This window comes from Rhinocladiella mackenziei, assembly GCF_000835555.1.
Source record: "Rhinocladiella mackenziei CBS 650.93 unplaced genomic scaffold supercont1.4, whole genome shotgun sequence".
Classification (NCBI taxonomy): domain Eukaryota; kingdom Fungi; phylum Ascomycota; class Eurotiomycetes; order Chaetothyriales; family Herpotrichiellaceae; genus Rhinocladiella; species Rhinocladiella mackenziei.
The window spans coordinates 3629404-3653421 of record NW_013550601.1 but is presented as its reverse complement, the minus strand read 5'-3'; the positions used below and the strand labels follow the sequence as shown (position 1 = coordinate 3653421).

The 24018-nt window shown below is 49.6% G+C and overlaps 9 protein-coding genes across 9 annotated transcripts; 6 read left to right on the top strand and 3 right to left on the bottom strand.

Annotated features, from left to right (window-relative positions):
* Positions 1 to 1086: 1086 nt before the first annotated feature.
* Positions 1087 to 3855, bottom strand: Z518_06425 (uncharacterized protein; the record flags this gene model as incomplete). The annotated part of the gene is made up of 1 exon (XM_013417235.1): positions 1087 to 3855. The coding sequence occupies one exon, from the start codon at positions 3853 to 3855 to the stop codon at positions 1087 to 1089; it is 2769 nt and encodes a 922-aa protein (XP_013272689.1).
* Positions 3856 to 4658: 803 nt separating this feature from the next.
* Positions 4659 to 5162, top strand: Z518_06424 (uncharacterized protein; the record flags this gene model as incomplete). The annotated part of the gene is made up of 3 exons (XM_013417234.1): positions 4659 to 4729; positions 4783 to 4869; positions 4925 to 5162. The coding sequence occupies 3 exons, from the start codon at positions 4659 to 4661 to the stop codon at positions 5160 to 5162; spliced, it is 396 nt and encodes a 131-aa protein (XP_013272688.1).
* A 1066-nt stretch (positions 5163 to 6228) lies between these two features.
* Positions 6229 to 7266, top strand: Z518_06423 (uncharacterized protein; the record flags this gene model as incomplete). The annotated part of the gene is made up of 2 exons (XM_013417233.1): positions 6229 to 6958; positions 7019 to 7266. The coding sequence occupies 2 exons, from the start codon at positions 6229 to 6231 to the stop codon at positions 7264 to 7266; spliced, it is 978 nt and encodes a 325-aa protein (XP_013272687.1).
* Positions 7267 to 7593: 327 nt separating this feature from the next.
* Positions 7594 to 9669, bottom strand: Z518_06422 (uncharacterized protein; the record flags this gene model as incomplete). The annotated part of the gene is made up of 1 exon (XM_013417232.1): positions 7594 to 9669. One exon carries the CDS (start codon positions 9667 to 9669, stop codon positions 7594 to 7596), a length of 2076 nt encoding a protein of 691 aa, XP_013272686.1.
* A 932-nt stretch (positions 9670 to 10601) lies between these two features.
* Z518_06421 (uncharacterized protein) lies at positions 10602 to 12365 on the top strand (the record flags this gene model as incomplete). The annotated part of the gene is made up of 2 exons (XM_013417231.1): positions 10602 to 12232; positions 12284 to 12365. 2 exons carry the CDS (start codon positions 10602 to 10604, stop codon positions 12363 to 12365), a joined length of 1713 nt encoding a protein of 570 aa, XP_013272685.1.
* Positions 12366 to 13359: 994 nt separating this feature from the next.
* Z518_06420 (uncharacterized protein) lies at positions 13360 to 17007 on the top strand (the record flags this gene model as incomplete). The annotated part of the gene is made up of 1 exon (XM_013417230.1): positions 13360 to 17007. One exon carries the CDS (start codon positions 13360 to 13362, stop codon positions 17005 to 17007), a length of 3648 nt encoding a protein of 1215 aa, XP_013272684.1.
* Positions 17008 to 18648: 1641 nt separating this feature from the next.
* On the top strand, positions 18649 to 19930 carry Z518_06419 (chlorophyll synthesis pathway protein BchC; the record flags this gene model as incomplete). The annotated part of the gene is made up of 5 exons (XM_013417229.1): positions 18649 to 18679; positions 18754 to 18824; positions 18880 to 18948; positions 19002 to 19749; positions 19809 to 19930. The coding sequence occupies 5 exons, from the start codon at positions 18649 to 18651 to the stop codon at positions 19928 to 19930; spliced, it is 1041 nt and encodes a 346-aa protein (XP_013272683.1).
* Positions 19931 to 21136: 1206 nt separating this feature from the next.
* On the top strand, positions 21137 to 21973 carry Z518_06418 (uncharacterized protein; the record flags this gene model as incomplete). Its single annotated transcript, XM_013417228.1, has 1 exon — positions 21137 to 21973. The coding sequence occupies one exon, from the start codon at positions 21137 to 21139 to the stop codon at positions 21971 to 21973; it is 837 nt and encodes a 278-aa protein (XP_013272682.1).
* A 571-nt stretch (positions 21974 to 22544) lies between these two features.
* On the bottom strand, positions 22545 to 23226 carry Z518_06417 (40S ribosomal protein S8-B; the record flags this gene model as incomplete). Its single annotated transcript, XM_013417227.1, has 2 exons — positions 22545 to 23079; positions 23153 to 23226. 2 exons carry the CDS (start codon positions 23224 to 23226, stop codon positions 22545 to 22547), a joined length of 609 nt encoding a protein of 202 aa, XP_013272681.1.
* Positions 23227 to 24018: the final 792 nt, after the last annotated feature.

The window sequence follows — 24018 nt, the reverse complement described above, 5'->3', positions numbered from 1 at the left end:
GGAGTTCGGTCAGAGCCCTGCAATCAGAAATTCTAGGATCAAGGTATATTGCTCCCTCATGACAGTGACTTACGAAGGCTCCATGGTAACTGGAGTCGTTTATGATATGATGTTTCATACTACATGTCTATTTGGCAGTGGGGCCCAAGAAGAGGCTCGAACGCTCGAAACTCTGGGTTCCTTATTGATGTCCCACCAGAATCCACAACAATCAAACGGGGATGCTACCGTCGATATGAATAGTCACAGGATGATGGGCATGACTTTCTCAGTCTGACGCCTACACTCCAGTATCATCTTGTTTTGAATCTTGGCCGATATCGCCATCAGTTAACCGTTATCTTCAATGACTCAGGACAAGATGTCCGACGACGGAAATTCAGGACCTCGTCGGCTTCTACTCTCAGTTGCTTCCAAGGTCAAAATGTTGCATAGTTCCCGCCAGCTGAGGTCCGGCCACCGAGTCTCTACGATTTTGTTAGGGGAAATCTTCTGGAATACAGAGTTCGAACCCATCAACATCAAGCAGTCAGGATCGACCCAAATTATAGGGCTACACGGCCAGAAAACTTACGTATCACATCCCTCAGATCAGGCAAATCATCAGGCCGAACGTAAGTCAATGTACCATAGCATACCCAGACTTGCCTTTTGATCCAGCGAAAAAGCCAGGTAAGATGTTCTGCAAGCAATCAGTGTGGTGTCGAGATGAAGAAGCTCGTGCTCCATATGTAATGAAGATTGATGTACTTCTTGATCCTCTCAATCAGGAAGGGATGAAAAGCACTTACAACTGGAACGGGTATTTTATCCACTGAAAAGTTTTCTGATTTTGACCAAAGGTAAGATACGTCACCCTGGTTCTGAACACGGAGTGAGTTCTAGATCCATTCATGTGTCGAGTACTTTCTCAAAGCTCATCCATCATCTCTTCTCCAGTCAAAGAGCCTAAAGAAGTTGGGCCTGCATCTTCGATACCGTTTGACACGTGCAAATATAGATATACTTCTGGTAGACCCCCTACATGCATTTTTGACCAGCACTCTTCAGTCAACCACGTCGAAATCGAGACATCCATACAAGCTTTTAATTCTCTGCAATTCGTCTTCTCTTCCTTACCGTACCAGTCACGGGAACCGTGGTAGACACTGCACCAGAATCTCCACCAGCGTCGTCATCATTCATAGCGGAACTGACGCTTGAATGCCGGACACTAGCACTGGCACTACCGTGCGCAGCCAGAGATGCCGATGACTGCGCCCCCTTGGAACCAGTGCCGGTAACATCCTCGCCGCCTAATCTCTCGAGTTCGACTTCTCGCCATTTCCGCACTTGTGCAAGGATATCCTCGAACATTTCGCGAGTATCGGAGATGATACCACCTTCGTCGACCGGGGTACCTTCTTCACTCGAGCTGAGGTCGTTGGGATCACGATCCGGTTCAATATGTCCTCCCTGTTTCCTGAGGCGAAATGATCTCCCAAATCCTCTTTCGGAAGTTGGAAGTGGATTAAACATGACAGCGTTGGCGAACATCCGGGCCAATTCCATCTCTAGCTGAGAAGAGTTGACAATTCCTCGAGGTGGGACCAGGTCTTCTGAGGTCTTGACCAGATACACACCATTGCCCATAGATCGCTCCCGAGCATCCGATCCTAGGGTTAGCGCATTCCCAGTAGGTGTTTCTTCACCACTCCGATCTTCTCCTTCGAGAGATTCAATAGCGGCAAAAGCAGCTTTCCCTCCCCTTGAAATGGCTACTTTGATACTTTTAAGGTCCTGCGGACGAAATACCAAATCTTTATAGCCTGGAGCGTCGCGTTCCGAGAGAGGTCTGGCGAAGATTCCTGCCAGCTTGTGCGAAACAATGTCATTCAGCAAAAGGTGTGAAGTTTTGGTGAAATTTTTGGACACAACGACAAGGGAAGGGTTATGCAGCGTTTGATGCGGGATCGGTACACGGGCCGGGGACGCTAATGGAGTCGCAGAATCACCACCCGGGGAACGCTTACGCTTCGCGGTTATCGTGATCCGATTCAAATCGTTTCTGGAGCTCACAGTGCTATTCCGAGGCCTTCCCCGACCACCAGATGATCGTTGAGTTTGCTCAGTATCCGACGGTAGGGGGGCAGGCGTACTGGGAGGCTCAGCCTTAATCTTTTCGCTTCGACGACCTTTTCTGCGTTTTTCCGTAGGGGTATCCGAATTAAAAGACGTAATAGATTGCGATCTTGATCCAGCAAAGGCGGATGGAGTGGCACTTGTTGCCTGCCTGCCTCTGACAAGGGGAGTTTCTCGCGTCGACAGAACATTTTCATCCGCTCTCTGATTCTTCTTGCTCGGGGATTTCGGAGATTTCCTAGGTTTGCTAGATCGAGAAGTGGACTCAGTATCTGTAAGTGGACTAACATCTCTCTCTGGTCGAACAGGGCTGGGTTGGCGAGCACCATTGGGCAGCTCCGATCGTCTTTTCCAAGGCGTCGAGGATCTACCTCGTAGCGGAGGTTGTTTAGAATCACTTCGGGCCACAGGTGTCATAGTTCCAGAACCATGATATCCGTAATATGGCTGACCAGGCTGAGGATGCCAACTGTGTGGCGGAGGAGGTTGACTCTGATAAGGAATAGGGGCACTTTGAGGATACGGTGAATATGATGGATGATGAGACGTTTGATATGGTATTCCAGGAGGTCCCGGAGGGGACTGCATATAGAATTGAGGACTCGGGTAGGGCGGTGGCTGAGGATATTGCTGAGGGAATTGGTGAGACCAAGGAGGTTGAGGGTATGGTGGATACCCTGGATAGGCTTGTTGGGGGGGCATATGAATAGGTGATCCTCTTCCTTGACCAGATGCCGGGCTTGAACGCTTTTGAGGCGGGAACTCTGTAGGTGGAGGCATATGAGGCATTCCTGAAATAGGCGGTAAAATTGGCACCGGTTGTCCTTGCGGACCAGGTTGAAAATGTTGCTGATTGATCGGACCATAGTTCGGTCGTCCCGGGGATGGGACTGGAAGAGTACGGTGAAATGCACCTGGAGATTGATGTTGAGGAGGCGCTGAAGGAGGTTGTGACGGTCTAACTTGACCCGGTTCTGCTGATGGTCTCGCTGAAGGGATGTTGGGAGTTGAAGGTGCCGGAGAATTCGAGGCTGCTACGGGTTGATGCTGTCCACTCCGAACCGAAGACGGAGAGGCGCTGGCATCTGCAGAAGTTGGCACTGTTGCCCCCGGCGCGACTGTGTCCGTGCGGCTAGCATCGAGGCTGGCATGTAGTTGTGCGGCAGCCGCATCGGGACGAGTCTGAGGCTCTGGAGCATTCAGCGCACCATCATCGGTGGTCTTCTGTGGTTCTCCTCCAGCCTGAGATGGTGCTTTGATCTTTTCTGCGATATCCTGCTGGTTTTGCTCGTCCTCGTCCCTCTTCTCTAAGTTAGAAATCTCTGCCTGAAGCACGCGATAAGCCTCTTCTTCCTCGCGGATTTCTTTGATCGTTTGTTCTCTAAAGCGGGCGTAGAGTTTGTCAATTAGCGATCGAAGCAATTTTTGATCGGTTTCGTCGCTCTCGGATGGAGCCGGAGAAGTTGACAGCTTTCGCTTTCGTGGGTTGACATTGTCACCATTGACCTTAGGGATGTCCTCATCTTTTTCTTCTGCAAGCAAATCTTGATATAGTGCGCGGAGGGCGTTCGCCGTCAATCGAGTCTGATCATAGGTCTGGCTTTGGCGAATAAGTCCGTTTGCATTTAAGGAAGTTGCGATATCCTCAAACGCGGCAGTATCGGACCCATGCCGAGCGACAGACTGGCAGAAAGCAAGCGTTTCATAGGGTGTATAGGCTTTTAACGAAGGCATCCCATCGTCGCAAGGATTGAGAGGATGAATGTCGCCAGTCCAAGTCGCGACAAAGTCTCTTCGGGGAAAGCGAAGAAAAGTCTCCAAACAAAGAGGGACCGAAGACGCGTTGATGGGAGCCTCTGACGCGATGGAAAGGCGATGAGTGGTCGTCGAGATGAGATGAGGGCAATTGTGGTGAAATGATGGTGCTAGAATTTTTGGGAAAGTGTACCAAGGCCAAAAAGCCGACAAGACGGTCGGGGGGTCAGAGGGTCAGGTTCAGGGCCTTGTGGGCTACCGACGCGGGTGGTCGACCGTTCGAGTGTGGATTAGAGTTCGTACATTTCCCAAACCGGTGAGCGGATGTCGCGCCCACCAGACTGAATGGCGGATGTTTGTAGACAGTAGATGGTGGGCTCTGAATGCCTCGAATTTGTGCAGCTGATCAAAAGTCGAACGGTGGCCTGCCAAAGGGGCATGAAAAGTTGAGGTCAGGATCGGCGGGCCCATAGAACCCCAGTAGCATGACGCCCTACTTACAGTAGGCCCTGGAGAAGTGAGTGGCCCGAAGCCCCTTTTGCTGGATCCCTAATTAGAGCAATCTCCATACAATGCTGCCCCCAGAGAAAAGGCAACCAAACCTACCTCACCGCGCAGTCTGCCTGGGGCTCAGGCTTGACCACTTGACCTCGATCACTGACTCAACAACCGCTTCTACCTGAATTCATTGCATGATCTCTTGTTTGAACGGCTATATATTCATCGATTCCTGGCGTCTCTTTTCTCTAAACCGACTCCCCCGTTCAATCACAGTCTCCGACATGAGCGACACGAACGCAACTAACGACATCAACCCCGATGCGGGTTGGAAATTCAATGCCAGACCTCAATCGTGAGCACTGATGGAACGACGCTGACAGGTATCCTTGACTGACTCAGAAGTAGAACACTTGCTCGCGACTTCTCCGCCGCCTTGGACGACCTATTCAAACTGAATGGCATTGGCGCATTGGAGGAATCCGTTGTACAAAAGTGAGATACCCTCTCTATTTCGAACGTGGCCGTTGACTGACCCGTGGCGCTTTAGGAAGGATACAGTCCAGTCACAAAGATACCAACTAGAAGACCTCGATGCCAAATTACGAGAAACCGACGAGAAACTCAAGCGGCTTGAAGCGAAACAGCGTCGACAAAGCCAGATGACGGGCCAACACAGGCACCCTGTTTCATCCCTCTTCTCTACTGACAATGACGCTGAAGATAGCAGCGGCGACAGTGATGCCCAAGGACGGTCCTCCCCACAAGGTGAAGAGGAATCAAGATAAGAGGTCATCAACAGCAGGGCGTCCGGGCGGTACGTTGATCTCAAGGTCATGCATTACATTTGGAAGAATAGCATGGGACACTTTGATTACATGCGCACATATACCCTGTTTGGGCACGATTAATTCACATGGCTTCAGCCTGGTTTGGCGTTGGATAATGAACTGCCTTCGATACATTGGTCTACCCGACTTCACAATCAGCATGACCACCATCAAATTTTTATAGTTGGATCGATTCTTTTTAATGAAAGGGACGTTTTCCTGCTCTGCATATGCGTATTCCTCACCGATCGAAATAGGGCCTTACATGTTCCCGTTTCATCGAGTATATTGGCCATAACGTCAGCCTGGAGAAGCTATAGGCAAGTCGAGAAGGGACAATTGTCGATACCAGGTCCGGGTTTAAGGATGCATTGCATATAATAGTACAGACAGTCCGAGCAGGGATGTGAACCCGAGTCATCCGCCTTAATATCTCCCTGGTGGGAGGGCTTTTCAGCCAAACAAACTTGGGAATGAGGCAAGGACTTTTCTGTTATTTCACGAATGAATTTCGGAGAAACGTTGAAGAATATCAGTGACATTGTATAACTTCAGTTTATCAAATGTCTCCGCTGATAATGGGCAAACTGGGCCGACATCCAGCCCGTGCTTTTGCATCATAATTCTGTTCTCCAGGAAAGTGGTCGGCAGTATCACAAAACCCCGACGAAGTTTTCTCTGGTCGGATATCCTGCCTGTTTCGGTAAGCTGTAGATCGTTATGATGTGGATCGTTTGCAAACCATCTTCTACAAAAGTTCGCCCACTGAGAGAGCTCTACAATAGAGGGAAATAGCTTTATGAAGCGACCCGGTCGGTTGAAGAAAGGTGTAGATTGAAGTTGAATTTGGAAAGAAAGCGGAAGTTGGTGAAGGTGGAAGGAAACTTATGGTTGTGCCGGGGGGTTCCGGGATTTCCGGATGAGCAAATGAATGAACCGCGTCAGAAGCAAGTGTTTGATATCACCGACCTGTAAATTCTGGATTCAGAGAGTCAGCATCTTAAACAGAAAAGCCATTCACACAATGGCCATGATGAGAGCAGTTGTCATTCATGAAGCAGGCGGACCCGAAGTCTTAAAAGTTGAAAGCATTCCGATCCCAACTCCAGGAGAAGATGAAGTTCTCATTCGGGTCAAAGCGTTTGGCCTAAATCGCTCCGAAATGTTCACCCGTCAGGGACATAGTCCAGGAGTCAAATTTCCTCGCGTCCTTGGTATCGAAGCGACCGGAGAAGTGGAAAAATGCCCTGGTCACCAATTCAAAGTCGGACAGAAAGTCGCAACCGCCATGGGAGGAATGGGTCGAGATTTCAATGGCGGATACGCCGAGTACACCTGTGTCAAAGCCGGCAACGTGCAAGCCCTGGATATTGATCTCGACTGGACTGTCATTGGAGCAGCTCCGGAGATGTTGCAGACAGCCTACGGCAGTTTATTCAAGGCGCTTCGTTTGACCTCAGGGGACCGCCTCCTGATCCGCGGAGGGACCACCTCTGTTGGGCTCGCCGCGGCTGCCATGGCCAAAAATCATGGCTGCTTTGTTGCTGCAACCACTCGAAGCTCTGAAAAGTCGACTGCAGACTTGATGCGGAACACTGGAGTGGATCAGATTATGATCGACAATGGAAGAGTGGCAGAAGAGGTGAAGGAAAAGAAATTCGACAAGGTTTTGGAATTGGTCGGCACCACTACTCTCGAAGATTCCCTAAAGTGTGCCACTGACTTTGGGATTGTGTGCATGACTGGTATAGTGGGTAAGTGCTTGAAAACGGATAGGATTCCTTAGTTCCGTTCACAGATGGTTTCTTCTCTAGGCAATAAGTGGACCATGGACAACTTCACTCCCATGAATGCAATCCCCAGCACCGTCTGTTTGACGGTCTATGGCGGCGGTTCAAAAGAAGTCAAAGAGACGCCTCTTAATGACCTACTAAAGCAGATCAAAGCGGGAACTCTGCCTCTCCGGATTGGCAAGGTCTTCAAGCTAGATGAGATAGTTCAAGCACACGACACCATGGAGAAAAACCTCGCCCGTGGGAAAATCGTCGTCTTGACCGAGTAGAGACGCAACAAATTGGAAGAGACATCTTGAAAAATCGAGATCGGCAATCGGAGGATGAATGTGAGGGAACGCCGCACTACACTCTTTCGCGAATTCCGCGGCATATATACTCGCAACACGGAAGCACTAAGAGGACCTGAGACTTCAGAGCTGGAGAGGCAACGATCAGTCATTGATGGTGATTGGTTGGCGAGAACATATATGACCAGTCTCCATAGAGTCTCGAAGAACACACAGCGTCGATATCAACTTCCGATGCCTGGATGAGTCTGACGTTAGATGATCTTCATTTTGCTATGTTGAGCCATGTCAGCCGTCCTCTTGAATTCACGGCTTCTGCGCGGTTCTTCGAAGCATCTTTTCGCGCTTCTTTGCTCCGCTCATCGCTTTTCGAGGACGAGAAGCCCGGATCTGTTTTCGAGGCTTTCCAGTGTTCCATGATTGCCATACATCCAGACAGGGTCTTTGGCCAATGAAATTGCCATTCGGCGTAAAGATCTCGACTTGGGGAAAGTTGGGAGAATCTGCATGGGTCGCCAGATTAGACGAAGTAAAAGGTGTGAAAGTCTCAGTATCGAAGGAAAGCTCTTCAGCCGTGGGTACGGTTGAACCGATGGTCTCCTCCACACTCCGTGCCTCTTCCACATGTTGGGCTTGAATTGTCGCAGATTGAGGTTGGCGTCGGTTCTTCCTAACCTGACAAGCCAGCTCGACCCATCCAACTCCTTCGATTAAAATATCTGTAGCATAGACTTGAAACGGCAATTTTGATATGTCCACCCCCGCCCTAATCACGGAACCAGCTCTAGACTTCGTCACATCCGTCTTCAACGAAAATCTCCCAGCCGATGTCATTGCTGCTCCTGCATCTTCAGCGAGGATAGATTCGATGCCACTTTCGCGTTGTTGCAACTGGATGCTAGTTGCCTTTTCCGTAGACGTAACGTGTGCCTTAATAGGTACAAATGGATAGGCCATCACTATTGTGCTCGGATCCTTCTCGTCCAGAATTGGAGTTATGCGAACAAGACCACCACCGAGAAGCAGAGACTGCCCAGGTTTGATATTATATTGAGTCACTGTCGGCCGATGTGTCATGACCAAGTCCAGTCGATCCTCAGGTTGTACGTATTGATCCAGCCCGCTCCGTTCCAATCCTGGCAAGTCAATGAGCTCTCCCTTGTAATTGCCGAATGGGAGTCGTATGGGGGACGCAGTCGTTCCCGGAAGACTCGAAACTAGAGGCATAGTTGGAAATGGGACCTCTGGTTGTGGAGGAGGTAGTAAAGAAGTTTCTGCAAAGAAGCCACACTCTGGAGGTGCTGAAACGGAACTTCTTTGCTGCTGTTGTTGCAGTTCTGCGTATACTGGAGCCCGCTCACCAGAACCTTTGGGAAACAATACTTCGAAAAGATTTGATTTTCCCACGTTGAATTTACCCACCAGCCAATTTCCACCTCCTCGCTGCCAAATCGTATCCTTGATGTCTTTTGTCCACCACCCTCGTTTAGCGGAGACCAGATGGACATTTCCAAGCCTTAGATTTTGACCGGTACGGCCCAAAGCAGTCCTCAAGATAGATACAAATTTGGGCATTATTCTATCCACCATCTCTTTCGACGGACCGAGTAAATCTGACCTTGTGATGATGAAAGACAATGTAGGCTTGGAGGAAAAGGAGTGTTGAGACCTTCGATTTTGTGTTCGAGGTTTGGCTAAGGACAAACTTTTGTAGATCGAAGGAATTAAGGACATAGGAAAATCGGCCGCATCCATAATATGATAGACATGATTCTTGGAGTAGGGAGATTCAGCAATCGAATCTGCGATATCTTCGATCGAAGGGTGAGCAACAGGAACGCCACGAGATTCATGAATCAGAAAATGGCATCGATCGCACACTGGAGGTGGAATTGAGACCTGAGGTGGAGAAATTTCGGGATCATCTTGACTGGTGTTCGCCTGGGTTTCTGGGAACTCGGCCTGTTGAACATCCTCTTCCTCCTCTGATTGACGAAGGGTATGCTCAGGGTGCTTGAAATATCTCTTCACTGACTTTCTCGAACGTGTATAATATCCTGCCTGACCTGGCTGGACATCTTGAGTCAAAGCACCGCAACCAGGACAGGACACTGGAAGCCTGCGTAAACTGAAGGTGTTTCTTTTCAAGGAAGGCCGAGAAGTGACCAACTCGCTCGATTCCCGCAAGGGATCATTTTCAGGCTCCAGGTTGAGGGGCAATGGGTCAGCAGAAGAGGTAGGGGGAGTGGAATTGTCGACAGTCAGAAAATGTCGACTGAATAGAAATGGTGACTGCGGAATAGGCGAGCGAGAGAGAGTGAGAGCATGTTGTGCAGCCCTTCTCAAGGATCCTAGCCGGGAAATCTGACAAACGAAGTCCATGACATGGCTGAAGCCAATTGTAAGTCAGGTAGTGAACAAAAAAGAGATGACACGAGAAGACCAATTCCAGCGTTGTCTCCTACGTTTCTCGGCACGCAGTTGACAAATAGATTACCTCAGCGGAAACTTTTCGTGTAAAGACATGTAACTTAAATACTAAAGGGGGAAGAGGCGACACTGATATCGTTGGTAATACCCAGTCCGACGAATGTCAACCACCGAACGCCAAAAAAAAAAAAAAAAAAGAAAAAGAAAATGATGACCACCACCTCGTCTCTGCTCTGACGTCTTTCTCAAACATCACCTGCTGGTGGTTTTCCTGTCAGCATCAGATTGAAACCTTTCTCTCTGTTCACGGAATCCTAGGCCAAACTTCGATATGACTCAGCTGAAGAACCTTCATCATTCCTGGAATATCAATTCACTGCTTGAACGTGGGCGGTGGCAGGAAGCAGCAATGGTACTCCGACAAGATAATTTTTGCCTCTGGTCCACCTCAGCGTGTCAAAAGCGGTCAAAGGCGATTGGAGACATCCTTTAATCACAATTCCAACAGATCTTAGAATGCCTATGGAGGCTGTGAGACTGTACATGGCCTACGATCGGGGGCGACTTGGTTTGATGAAGCATAGTTCTTTCTCTGGAAGCACTTGGAGGGTCAGCCCTAGCGAACATAAACCCCCTCCCAACCTTATCCTCCCGTGGAGCCCACCATCGAGCCGCGGAAAACCTTGGGCGTGATTGGTGATGTTGTCCAGCTTGAAATTGTCAAGGCTCAAGAACCTTGGAGGCCCTGTTCTCCTATATATAAGACGTCGGTATGATCGCCGTGGTGCCTCTCCGTCTCCTGACCGACCATCAACTGAACAACATTTTCAACTCCTTCTTTTGCTTCTCTTCATATCGAAGCTTCGTTTTGTTCTGTGATCGACATGGGCGCATCAATGCCAGAACGATTCGACTTCATTGTCGTTGGTGGCGGGACTGCCGGTGCTCTCCTTGCTTCTCGTCTTGCGAATAGCAAGAAACGACCTTCAGTCGTTCTAGTAGAAGCCGGAGGCAAGAATGACTCAAGGGCATTGCGAGCAGACGCTGAAAGATGGGTTCATCGAATGAATCCCGCTCAAAACTGGTTCTACAAGACTCATCCAATCAAAGGCTTTGACGGCTCTATCGTTGATTACGACCGTGGTAAAGGTCTTGGAGGAAGTTCTGCAATCAATTTCTCCTGTTGGACCATCGGACCTAAAGAGGATCATGATGAGATTGCTCGTCTTGTTGGAGACGAAGAATGGGAGTGGAAGAACGCGCAACAACGCTACAAGAGGATTGAAACCCACCATGCCACTCCTCCCGATGTACCGGAAGATTATAAGAAATATATCGATGCGAATCCCGAGGACCACGGTCACAACGGTCCCATCCACACCGGATTCCCAAAGGTATGGGAACCCACTGCGATGGCATTGGTGGATGTGTGGCTTGCAAATGGCGCCAAGTTCAATCCAGATCACAACTCTGGTGACCCAACTGGTGTTTCCATGGTCAATTCGACAGCCTACAATGGGGTCAGATCCACATCGGCAGACGCGTTGATTGGCGCTCCTAACAATCTACATGTGATGGTCAACACTGAAGTCAGCCGCGTTGTCTTTGATGGTACTCGGGCTGTGGGGATTACAACGTTTAATGACCAGACGATCTATGCTAACAATGAAATCATTCTCTGCTGCGGCAGCCTTGATACTCCGAGGATCCTCATGCATTCAGGAATTGGACCGCCAAGTCAGCTTAATAGCTTCAACATCCCCATTTGGAAAGCGAACACGAACGTAGGAGAACACATGAAAGATCATCACCACATCTTCATCAGCTTCGAGCGAGCAGAACATACAACCGAACGCCATAAATACTACAAAAACGCAGACCTGCAAGCAGCTGCTCGAGCACAATGGGAGAAGGATGGCAGTGGTCCACTGTCTGAATACGGATGTGCAATGGGGATTGGATATTTGAAGCTAGAGTCGATATACAACACCCCGGAATTCCAGAACTTACCAGAGAAGCAGAAGGAATTTTTACAGAAGCCGACCATCCCTCATTACGAATTCATCCTTAACGGACCCCATCTCCCTTACTTCATCGACCCGGCGAATGCAAACGCAGGGACAACCATTTGCACGTTCCTCCTCAATCAACAGTCCACTGGCTGTGTGAGACTGCAGTCATCCGACCCCAAGGTGCCATTGATCTTCGACCCGAACTTTTTCTCTCATCCTTATGATCGAAGACTCGCTGTGGAAGCCACCAGGCAAATGTTCAAAGTCATCAAGAGCCCGGAATTCAGTAAGGACACAATCGCCATGCTAGAAGGGCCCAAGAGCGAGTCGGAAGAAGATATTCTTGAATACTGGAAAAAGACCTCTGGGAGTACATGGCACATGATGGGGACCGCGCGAATGGGTAAAGACGAGAGTGACGCTGTGGTCGACAAGGACTTCAAGGTATTTGGGGTTGAGAATCTCCGAATCGCCGACATGAGTGTGATTCCCATTGCCGTAAAGTGAGTGGCCTGCCGTTAGCCTAGAAGAATATATCACTGACTGTTGCACAGTAACCACACTCAGTCAACGGCCTACCTCGCCGGCCTTACAGCTGCCGACAAGCTTGTTGCCGAGTATAGCCTCGATGACTGATCGTTTTGTGGCTGACACGCTTAGCCCATGACGAATTCCTCTCTTTCATTTTAGTCGGTGGTTAGGCATGGCAACTTGAGGAGAGTAGAGTAGTTCCATAACTTGAATATGGACATTGGAGACAGGATTGGGGCCCTGATATAGATCTCATGGATACTGAAAATAGCATGAAACTCCAAAGGTTCCTTGGCTCCGTCCCCCCTAACACTAACACTGTGCCCCGATACACACCCCGGTCCATGATGCATAACAAAGATGTCAAATTCTCTGGGCTTCCCGCACCTGCATCAAGGCCATCTCGACGAAGGACACGAGTCCCCTGGGTTTTGAGTTTTCGCCCACGAGGAATACCAGGAGTACTCCTAGAAAGTACCTAGTTCCATTGTTGATGTCCTCTTTAGTGATAGAGAGGATCCCTATGGCCCAAGGGGAGCCCTGAGCCGACTCGCTCCCCTGAAGTTTCTCCAGCCTTGGCGATTCAGATGTAGACCCTAGGTTGGTGCAGCGCGCTGGGGGGGCCCCTTTCAAAGTAGCTCGGAGTTTTAGTCGTCCCCTCCTCCCCCCTTCTCTAACCACTCACCGTACCGCTGGCATTCTGCTCGCGCCACATTTCATTGATCGGCGGCGACGAGGGCTGTGAGGACGTTGAGCGCATCCCTCAACTGCACTTCCTCCTCCTCTCGCCTTTGCTTGCGCCTGCCTTCTCCCAGCTAAGGTGTCCTAGTTCGGTAATGGGCAATATGCCGGGACTCTTTCACCATCATAGCTGTGACACTATTCCAGGAGATTGACTACTTCATCCCGCCGCGAGAAGTGTGCCTCGCTTTCATCATATCGACTCGCCTTTGCCGCGTGTGCCGCAGCTTGAGACATTCATCGCGCCGTCGGTTGATCGGACTTCCCCCACGATTCTTATGAATATCCTGCTTCTCCCCTCTACTCGTTCATACAATTTGTCGGGGTCGAGGCTCTGTTGCGCCTCTGGATGACCCAAATGGCGCCTGTCCCGCCAGCTTCGCACCACCACCAGTCTGGTCGGCCGCCGCCTCGAAATATCCAAATTACGCGAAACCCAATTCAAGAGAGGCCAACAACTGCAGATCGCAATCGACCTTTGCCGCCCCCTCCGACCTCTGTTGCCGAAAGCTATGAGATTCCGACCCTCCGTCCAAAACCGGTGCCGGATTCTCCTGACTCCAATTCATTAAAACATAACCATAACCGCTCCTTTAGTCACCCGTTTCCTTCGATTTTCGGTTCAAAGAGATCTGACAAAAAGCACAATCGCAGCGATGTTGATGCTGCTGGTAGTATGGGCCGTCATGACGAAGGGAGTGCCAAAATGTTAAATGGCGAGGGCTCTTCGCATCGTGGAGATCGTCAGCCGGTGACTGGGAAATGTATGACTTGCGACTCGACTGTACGGTGGCCTCAGGGACTCAAGGTTTTCCGGTGTACAACATGCCTGATGATAAATGACCTCGAAGGAAGTCCTGAGAAAAGAGGGGAAACAGGTACCGGTCCTTCACCACCGCGCAAAATTGTGCCATTGTCGCTCGAGAGAACTAGGACCCTCATCGATCGTTGTCTGAGACAGTATCTCGAGTCTCATGTCGAACAAAATCAATCGCCTGCCAACGCCATTGGAATCGAAGGTCATCCCCCGGTCGAGGAATCGTTCTTGTTGGATGGGACTCCGCCAGACGGTATATTCTGTGGCCCAGTCCATGATGAGCAGGATTCACCACCACCATCGCCACGTCCTACATTGAAAGCGCGAAGTCCTTCAGATTCGACATCATCCACGGTACAACCCAGCCGCGTTGGCGGCAGTGCTTTCGTGCAAGGTAATTCAGCTGATCCATTTTCAGCTTCCGTTCCAACGCACAACCGGCCTCAAGACCCAAGAGGACGTGATCTGGCCGATGCCGGACCGAACGCCATAGCTTACTCAGGTCCCAGAGTTGATATCTTCCGAATGGTGGAATCCTACATTGCTGGATGTTTTGTTGGTTGTGCCACGCTGAACAACTCCTTTCTCACCTCGAAGCCGCCACAAGAGCCCAAAGCCAGGCCGAGTTCGGCCACACAACCGAGGCGTCAATTGTCTGAACCCACACCCACGCCCTCATTTGACGCCGACGTCTTCTTATCTGAGCTTGATGCCAAAACTCTACTACTTGGTGATGTGGCAGAGAATGGTTCGTGGTGGTTGGGTGCCCCCGGAGGCCGGGTACCTCCGCCGTCCGGGAAAGAAGGACAACACCAGCGGGACAGATCCCCTGATAAACTGCGTGGAACTGTATCTGCGAGGAGCCCAAGAATAAACTGGCTTGAGCTTGCTGAATGGTACCGCCTCGTGATATATGCGGGCGACCTGTGGGAGCAGAGATGGCACGAAATACGACCCAAGTCCTCAGATCCCAAAACACAACAGCAATGGCAATCCATCCCCTTAGACCACATCCAGAGAGACATCATCGAGTCACGGATACACCTCCAACGAAGCTTACTCAAAGTCACAGAAAATGTATTGAAGCGTCCGAGACAACCATTAAAACATGCTGAAGACTGCCGGTTTCTCCTGATATTATTGGCGAATCCGCTGCTTACTCCGGCAAGGCTTGAAGCCGGGAAGATGTTTGGATTCACAATAACCAATCCACCGTTGTCGTCAGCCAAGCAACATGACGAGAGACCTCGTGGCTCTCCCTCAAAACGTGTTCCAAGCTCTGGGAGACGACCCGGGAGTTTGGGCCATCATTCAGGAATAATCAAACGCATACTGGGTCTGATGGCCAATTTGTCGAATGAAAACCATCAACATTTAGTGGCATGGTTTTCTCGATATTCTGACGGCCATTTCCAACGTACGGTCGAAATGGTGAGTAGCTTTGTGACCTATCGATTGTCACGACAGCAGAAACGACCTGTTCAGGAACCGATCAATCCGACCGAGGGTCTTGTTCCTAGCTTTTCTGATACCGGGATACGTCATGCTTCTCAAATTCACGCCGCGCTCGAAGGAAGACCTTCTTCCACTTCTGCCAACAACTCTGACGGAAAGCCAAAGTTCTCTGCGTATGGAGAAGACTGGCAAATTCGGGTGGCTGCACGGGTCATGGCATTGCTCTTCCAGGCGAATGTTGGACACACTGCTCGCAAAAGAGATGCTAGTGCGGCTCATGAACAAAGATTTCCGAGTCCGGGACTCAACGCAAAATATCAGGCATATTCTCATGGCCAGATTATTCCCATCAGCAGCTTTTATAATACCATGTTGGACTATGCAGATTTGGTGGCCGACTTTGAGACCTGGGAGACCACCAAAACCAAGTTCACGTTTTGTCAGTACCCCTTCTTCCTCAGCATCTATGCCAAAATCCACATCCTCGAACATGACGCACGACGGCAGATGGAGGTCAAGGCCCGAGAAGCCTTCTTTGACAGTATCCTCAGCAGAAAAGCGGTCAGCCAATATCTGGTCCTAAAAGTCCGACGAGATTGCCTTGTTGAAGACAGTCTACGTGGCGTTTCCGAAGTAGTGGGATCTGGAGGAAATGACATCAAAAAAGGGCTCCGAATTGACTTCCAAGGAGAAGAAGGTATTGATGCAGGTGGACTTCGCAAAGAGTGGTTTCTACTCTTGGTGAGAGAAATTTTCGATCCCTATCATGGATTGTTTGTCTATGACGAAGACTCCCGATACTGCTATTTCAATCCCTACTGCTTCGAATCATCTGAGCAGTTTTTCCTGGTCGGTGTCCTTTTGGGATTGGCCATCTATAACTCGACCATTTTGGATGTGGCATTTCCACCTTTTGTTTTTAAGAAGATGCTGGCCTCAGCTCCTTCAACTGGTGATAAATTAATGTCGACCCCGAAGGTCGGCCATGGTTGTACCTTGGAGGATCTTGCTGAATTTCGTCCTGCGCTCGCTCGCGGATTCAGACAGCTCCTGGAATTTGAAGGCGATGTTGAAGAAACTTTCTGCCGAGATTTTGTCGCAGAAATGGACCGTTACGGAGAAATCGTCAGGGTTCCATTGTGCCCTGGAGGCGAAAAGCGGGCGGTGACCAATTCGAATCGAAGAGAATTCGTGGATTTATACGTGCACTACCTTCTCGAAACAGCTGTTGCACGACAGTATGAACCGTTCAAACGGGGCTTCTTTACTGTCTGTGGCGGCAATGCCCTGTCACTTTTCCGCCCAGAAGAAATTGAACTACTGGTGCGTGGCTCTGATGAGCCCCTTGATATTACCAGCCTCCGTGCCGTTGCTACCTACGAAGGATGGCCCAAAAACGAAGGTCCGCCAGACCAACAACCTCAGGTGGTCTGGTTTTGGGAATTCTTCGCCAGAGTATCTCCAGCCGATCAAAGGAAGATTCTCGGTTTTATCACAGGGAGTGATCGGATTCCTGCTATGGGCGCAACCAATCTCATCATCCGCATCCAATTGATTCGAAGCAAAGATGAGACCGACCCACTCGGACGACCGACGAACAAGCCTATTGAACGTTTTCCGATTGCCAGGACTTGCTTCAATACACTCAGCCTGTACAGATATAGCAGTCGAGAGAAACTTGAGCACAAGCTTTGGATGGCCGTGACGGGAAGTGAGGGTTTCGGTCTGAAATGAATGTTACATCAAGGCCCGAGAAAGGAGAGGCTTCACATTTGCTTGATTTGGGACCAATTCCTGCTTTAGAATGGAAGCGCAAGCGCTGTGGATTTTCTATCGCGAGATCAATCGACTCGTTCGGGCACAATGACTTTTAACGAGGGGATTCAGGAGCGAGATTATCAAAGGCAAAACGCAATGCAATGAGTTTCGCATGATACTTTTGGTGTTGTAATCGAGTTGGATGGACTTGGATGCATCTAGCAATGGAATGAATGAAGCAAAAGTTGCATTTGAGTGACACAATTGGTTTGAATGGAGGACCACGAAGAAATTGCATAGTGACACCGAAGGATGGCAAATAGCAAATTAGTAATAGGATAAGGACAAGGATTATGCACAAAATGCCAAAAGCTAATTGGGCTGCTTCTGTGCAATTTGCTGGTTTCAGGCACATTCGACTCGCAGAGGGACGAGAGGAAAAGGTGGGGGAAACTGATCAATAATCTATGATTCGGCTGTCTCCAACGTGGATCCGTTTTTTTTTTTTTTTTTAAAAAAAAAAAAAAAAAAAAAAAAATTCATTCCGGCAGCTCCAACAAGATCTTCGCGTGGTTGTGGATCAGTCCTCGCTAGGATGTCAAAGCGAATTGAAACTGAATTTGAAACCTAGAGAGCGAATCAGGATCCCACGAAGCTGAAGTGTGACCGCGGCACTATTGTGCCCAAGTATTGAAATTATAGAAGTGACAGAACACAATCCGGCGGATGCAAAATCCTCCCACGCCTCGGACCTCGTCACGCGACGGTAAAAGATTCAGGCGTAGCGATAATAAAAAGTCGCTAACATCTCACCGCATTTGTGCATTTCATTTTGGGCTAACATATGACCACCTCTAAATTTTGTTCTTCGGAGATCTAGGTCGTCGAAGAAGAAAACCTGGCTTTGGTTTAGGAGCAAGGAAAGGCGGCTGGCGCGATGTGATAAAGCCGTAGCGCTTCGCTCGGGGAAGATAATCCGAAGATCTCGTGTAGACCAAGAGGTTACCAGTGGATATGGACATTGTTTGTGAGACGGCTCTCAGACGCACTCGGGACGGTTTCATCAACAGCGTCAGATCAGAAAAGAACGAATGAAAATAACTGAATGAGCATCGTGAACGCTCTGGTCAGGAAATTCGACTCACCGACTTTGTTCGGATTGTTGATAACGAAATCTTGGATGAGAGAAGCCGTGCATGGTCGGGCACGTAGTCAATAACCCTCGGTCGCCGTAGAAGAGGAGTAGAATGAAAAGCAATCCACTGCCGCCGGACGGACTGTGGATCAGGTACGCTGATCGTTGCACGATGATATATCGGAGCTGTGGATGATGGTGGTGGTGGTCAACAGCGATGAGTTTCGAAGAGAGCGAAAACGCCCCGCGACTTGGCTGGTGGTGCCCACGTCCATCAGCCTTTGCTCGATGTTTTGAGCTAGGTGTAGGAGGTACCTTAGCTGGCGACACTAGTTGGCGAAGGCCCCTCAACATATTTCTTTGATCGCAATAATCAGTTGTCCTTTTCAGTTTCTTATTCTGCATCTTCCATATAAATTTCAACCTCTTCCAAACTTGTGTGATCTTTCAATCGTTCCATTTCCCATCATTCACCAGTCAAGATGGCGCTCCCCTCCAAGATGAAGGCCCTTAGTATGCCCCCTCCGGCCACCGTTCTAGGGAGCAGTCACGCTGTGATTTCAGACAACTGATGTGTATCATAACAGAGTACGACCAACCGGAGAAATTCAGCGTCGAAGAGGTGCCTCTACCCAAATTGCGCGACAACGATATCTTGGTACGCCGAGACCGGAGCTATATAGTGACAAGAGGGTGCTGATGGTTGCATACAGCTCAAGGTCAAAGCCTGCGGTGTCTGTGGCACCGACTTACATATCCATGAGGGTGAATTTTTGGCCAAGGTATGATCAAGCAGCTTGTACAGTTTGGCAGGCGCAACTGACAAATGCTGCAGTTTCCGTTGATCCCTGGTCACGAAACTGTCGGTGTTGTTGCTGCCATTGGACCGAAGGTCAAGGGTTTCGAGATCGGTGACCGTGTAGTTGCAGACAACTCTGAGCTCTGCGGAGAATGCTTCTACTGCCGTCGTGGTGAAGAGCTTCTCTGTGAAGACTTCCAAGCCCATGGTGTCACCATGGATGGTGGTTTTGCCGAGTATTGTGCCTATCCCGCAAAGAGAGTGTTCCCCATCAAGAACCTGTCGGATGTCGATGCCACCCTGCTTGAGCCTGCTTCCTGCGCTGCCCATGGATTGGACAAGATTGCTCCCAAAATGGGCTCCAGTGTGCTCATGTTTGGTGCGGGACCCACTGGTCTGGTGTTAACCCAAATGCTTCGGCAAAACGGTGGTTGCCATGTTGTCATTGCGGCCCCTGAGGGATTGAAGATGGACCTTGCCAAATCTCTGGACGCAGCTGATGAGTACGTGGAGCTGTCTCGAAGAGACCCGAGCGCCCAATTCGAGAAGATCAAGAAGGAGAACCCATATGGATTCGACATTGTGGTCGAGGCTACCGGCAGCGTCAAGATTCTCGAAGACTCGATCAACTATGTCCGAAGGGGAGGCAAGTTAGTGGTTTATGGTGTGTACGGCAACAAGGATCGTGTCTCGTGGTCACCGACCAAGATCTTTGGTGACGAAATCACCATCCTCGGATCTTTCAGTGAGACATACAAATTCCCTGCTGCTATTGACTACCTTGGTATGTGTATTCCAGACTTCCATGCTCTTATGATTGTGACTGATATTTGGATTGAACAGACACGGGTAAGGTGAAGGTATCGGGTATTGTCAACAAGACATTCAAACTGGAGCAGTGGGCCGAGTGCCTTGAGTCGATGAAGAACAAGAGTGCCATCAAGGCGGCAATTGTGTTCGACTAGAGGATCGAAAAGATGCGCACGGCTTCGCGTCGTTTCGAGCAGGCATGACCATGTAGAGTCGCGTTTGGATCGCACAAGTTTTGGACAGAGAGAGATAGAAAATCTGTAGTGAAGAGCAATGAGCGGAAGACAGAGAGTCCGAAGAGGAGGGAAAAAGAGGGGAATGGAGACATTCGATCAGACCATCACTCGCCCTGTACTGTACAATTCACGGGTTCCCGATGCGCGGTTTCCGGTATGTTTTGTCTGCGCCGAGCCGCAGCCTGTCACAACCCCCATGTCTGTGCATGATCCGAGACCTTTCTATTTTATGGTCGTCTCGTAGATGTTCAAATATTGTTGTCACGCGTACCAGAACCCTTTCTCCTAACCCGATGAACTTTTGACGTTTGTCTCAGTCTACTATTCGTAGCCTCCACACATTCACGCCACCATGCTGCTTCAGCTCTTTTTGATTATTCAGCCAACAAGATCGACGACTTGCCGTTTCCGATACGAGGGTTTCGAAGCCGCTCGGGGAACAACAAAAAGTGCAGAAGATGGATGCCTGCGGATGGATGGATGCATAGGCGGGAGCAAGCTCTGTAGAGATTGACATATCTCTTGCCCGCAATCCGAGCTCTGGTTCTCTCGACGAGAATGCCGGGGATGGTGACAGACTCGACAGGTATGACTCGCTGTGTGCTGCATATTTTTGGCCATGAGGCTCTGTAAGGAATTCATTGGGTAAGTTTGATCATAACAAGTCAAATCTAGAGAAGAAACCAATTCGGAGCTCTCACCGATCTGTTCAAGATACAGCAGTATCTGGCCTGACGGGTGAGAAATTTTACGTTGTTGGAATGGCTCTTTCGCCGGTAGTGAACGAAAATTGGGATCAACACCACGTTCAGGTTCCCGGAGGAGGGACGAGGACAACAGTGAGCACAGGAAGTGAAACCCTTCCACTGCCTTCCATCCAAAAATAGGGCATCAATTCTGCCGTGCCATCTGCGCCGCTCTCAAATTCTCACATCCCAATGCTGAGGCTCTGAAAAGCCTCCTCTCCCGCCTTCCCATCGTCCAATCTCTCGATCTCACCACCTCACCACCCCAAACCAAGCCTCTGTCCTCGCAAGAGCTCCTCAACCTCAGAGTATTCAGACTAGTATCAAAAGTCTTCTACAAATATCATTCCTGAGGCCCAGACCTTACACTAGTGTCAAAATGATGTCCACCACGAACCTCACTCTCCAATTGAGACCTACAGTTCCGTCAAGCATCACCCTGGACCCTCTCTTCACTCTTCTCTATGAAGACAATCGGAAGGCGTTGACTCACTTGATCGACCGCAAGGCGCCTCTTCCCCTCAACGATGTCCTCGAGAATGCCACCTTTGTGGAATTCGTCATGAGCAAGGAACCAGGCCCCAAAGTCGAATACCAGAACATTCGCCCTGCCTTCACAGCCTTACGTGCATACTTGGTTCTCTCTCCCACTGGAAAGAAGCTCATGACTTTCTACAAAACTCTCCTTCAAATGCAGGCTCGCTGGGTCATCGCCACGGTCGAGGTGCTTACCTTCGACATCTATGTCAAACTCACCCAAGTCCTCTACATTGACCGGGACGACAAGAGGCTTATGGCTCAAATGATCAAATATGTTCCAGATGCTGCAGTCAGAATCGCAACTCACACCACTGGTGACCGGACCGCATTCAACAAGTCAATCTTCGCTCAGAAGAAGCGCCTCACAAGTGCTGTTGTTACCGCAGCCGAAACCCTCTTCAACTATAAAGTCTCCCCAGAATTCGTGCAAAACCATGGCAAGTTACTCGTCGCAATTGAACTCGGCGGGAAGAAGGTCCAAGCAGCCCGCGAGAATCATGTTCGTCACCAGGCCAAGATCCACCAGGCTCGAGAACGTAACAAGGCGATGGATGCCAGACAAATAGGCATGGCCGGAATGATTCCACAACTTCCTCGCTTCGAAGATTCCTCTCTTGAATATGTCAACGACATGAAAGATGAGTGCTTGCCATCCAATGACGATTTCTCCGCATGAGCTTGACACAAGTAAGTCGGCCAAAATTCTTCCATGTTTCATACACTGACACCAGATCACAGAAACAAAACCAAGTCAGAGAAAATAATCTGGAATCTCGCATCATCATCCTGAACGGTGCTGAGTGTTGTTATCGGGAGACGATTATAGCATAATGACAGGCAGTTGGTCAAGAGCTGTTACAGATGATGTGATCCAAATAATACCAAGGCAGACAACACAGGTATAGCACAACAGGAGAACAGGCAGATGGAGCAGAGCCATCGAATATTTTCAGTCGATTGAAAATTTTCGAGCATTGTTGGTTCTTTTCTTTTGATCTTGATTTGCATGAATTCAATGCACCCCCTTTGGTGATCACACGCCCGTAAATCATGACTGTTGGATAGAAGGATAAGACCTAGCTCCATGCATCACCATTATCCACACAACCGCCTTTCAATGCTCAGTATTGCTCGGGCTGCCATGCCATCTATCAGCATTGGACCTGGTCCTTTTTGGAATTGTCTCATCCCTAGGGTCATCACCAACCCAAGAACTACTTGAATTCCCTTGTCCATCTCAACCGCCCCTACTTCCTAATCGCACGCTGGTAGAAAGCCAACTCATCACCCTCAAGAATGTATCCATCGACACGACCACTCTGACCAGGTCTCGAGCTGACGACAGCATACAATCTTCCAGCCTCAAACTGTCTCTCAAGAGCAGGCTCGACCTTTCCGGACTTCCTTAACCGCTCCTCACGCTTTGTCTGGACACTTTTACTGACTTTCTTCTCCTCACCTGCATCCGCACCCTTCTGCTGACGTCGGCGGCCGAGAGTGGTGCCATAGTGGGCCTCGTACCAGGTACGAAAAGGAGCAGCGTCGACTTGGACGACGGCGGATTTCGTCAGGGTGTTGGTCCGAACCAGTTCGTTGTTGGACGGGTGGTAAGCCACGACGATCACACGAACCTTGCGTGCGATTCCTTCGCTGCCCCACGAGAAGTTACCGCTGTCGAGTCTGAGCGCTCGAAATTTGGTATTGCCTCCTCGTGTGCGGATTAAGTGAATTCGCTTGTTACCGATACGTGTGTTGGCGGGTTGACGGCCTTTCTCAAATGCTCTGTGGGAGTGATGACCGTGTTAAAATGATTCTGATCCTCAGTTGATTTCTTGTAGAATGGGTTCAACCATACCTCTTCTTTCGGTAGTATGCGCGCTTCGCGCCAGTTGCGGACCGCTTGTGACGGCTGTCTCGTGAGATACCCATGATTGCGGAACCGAAGAGGACTGTGGTAGAGCTTGATCCGTCAGTATTGAATGCGTGGAAGGAGATTCTCAAGGTCGTGTGTGAGAAGGGGACCGCAGTCGAGTGACCGCCATTGAAGGAGAGTTTTCGTTGACTCTCGACTACACCAGGGCCGCACAAAGGAAGTCGTTGATACTGACCTAATAAGCACAAGCCCTTCAACGAGCAATTTGAGTATGCCGTGGAGGAATGACAGATGGGTGAGTTTGTGAATAATGATCCTTCAACTTGATGATGGCACTGTGCGCGTGAAAATGAATTGCCAAGACTCTTGGTCACATGACCTAGGCGTAGGGTTTTGCTATTCGTACACAATTTTTTTTTAACAAGTTTGAATCGTTCAAATCTCAACAACGAGCGACGTGAGAATACTGTAACTCTTACAGGAGTTTGAGAGCCCTTAAAGCGCAATTTACCTAAAAGTTGAATTTCTCCGTTGCCATTGTCGAATGAAAGAGAGTTTTCTGGAAAAGTTGCGCTTCGTGCACTAAATACCTAAACGTAACTCTTGATAAGGCGGATCACTACGCCGAAATAGCACTAACTTCGCCACAAATTTTTGAGCTCAGATGTGAAAAGAGGAATCTGAACTGCTTGAACAATTTGGTAGCCCCGCGAGAGCGGAAATTTTACACTTCTCTTCCGCAGTTGTGAAACTTGGACGTCGGAGCAGGTATGCAGACTGACAAGCCCCCCAAGTTCTCCTCCGGTGCCAAGACCAACCCAGTGGTCATTCGCCTGGCACTCTGCGCC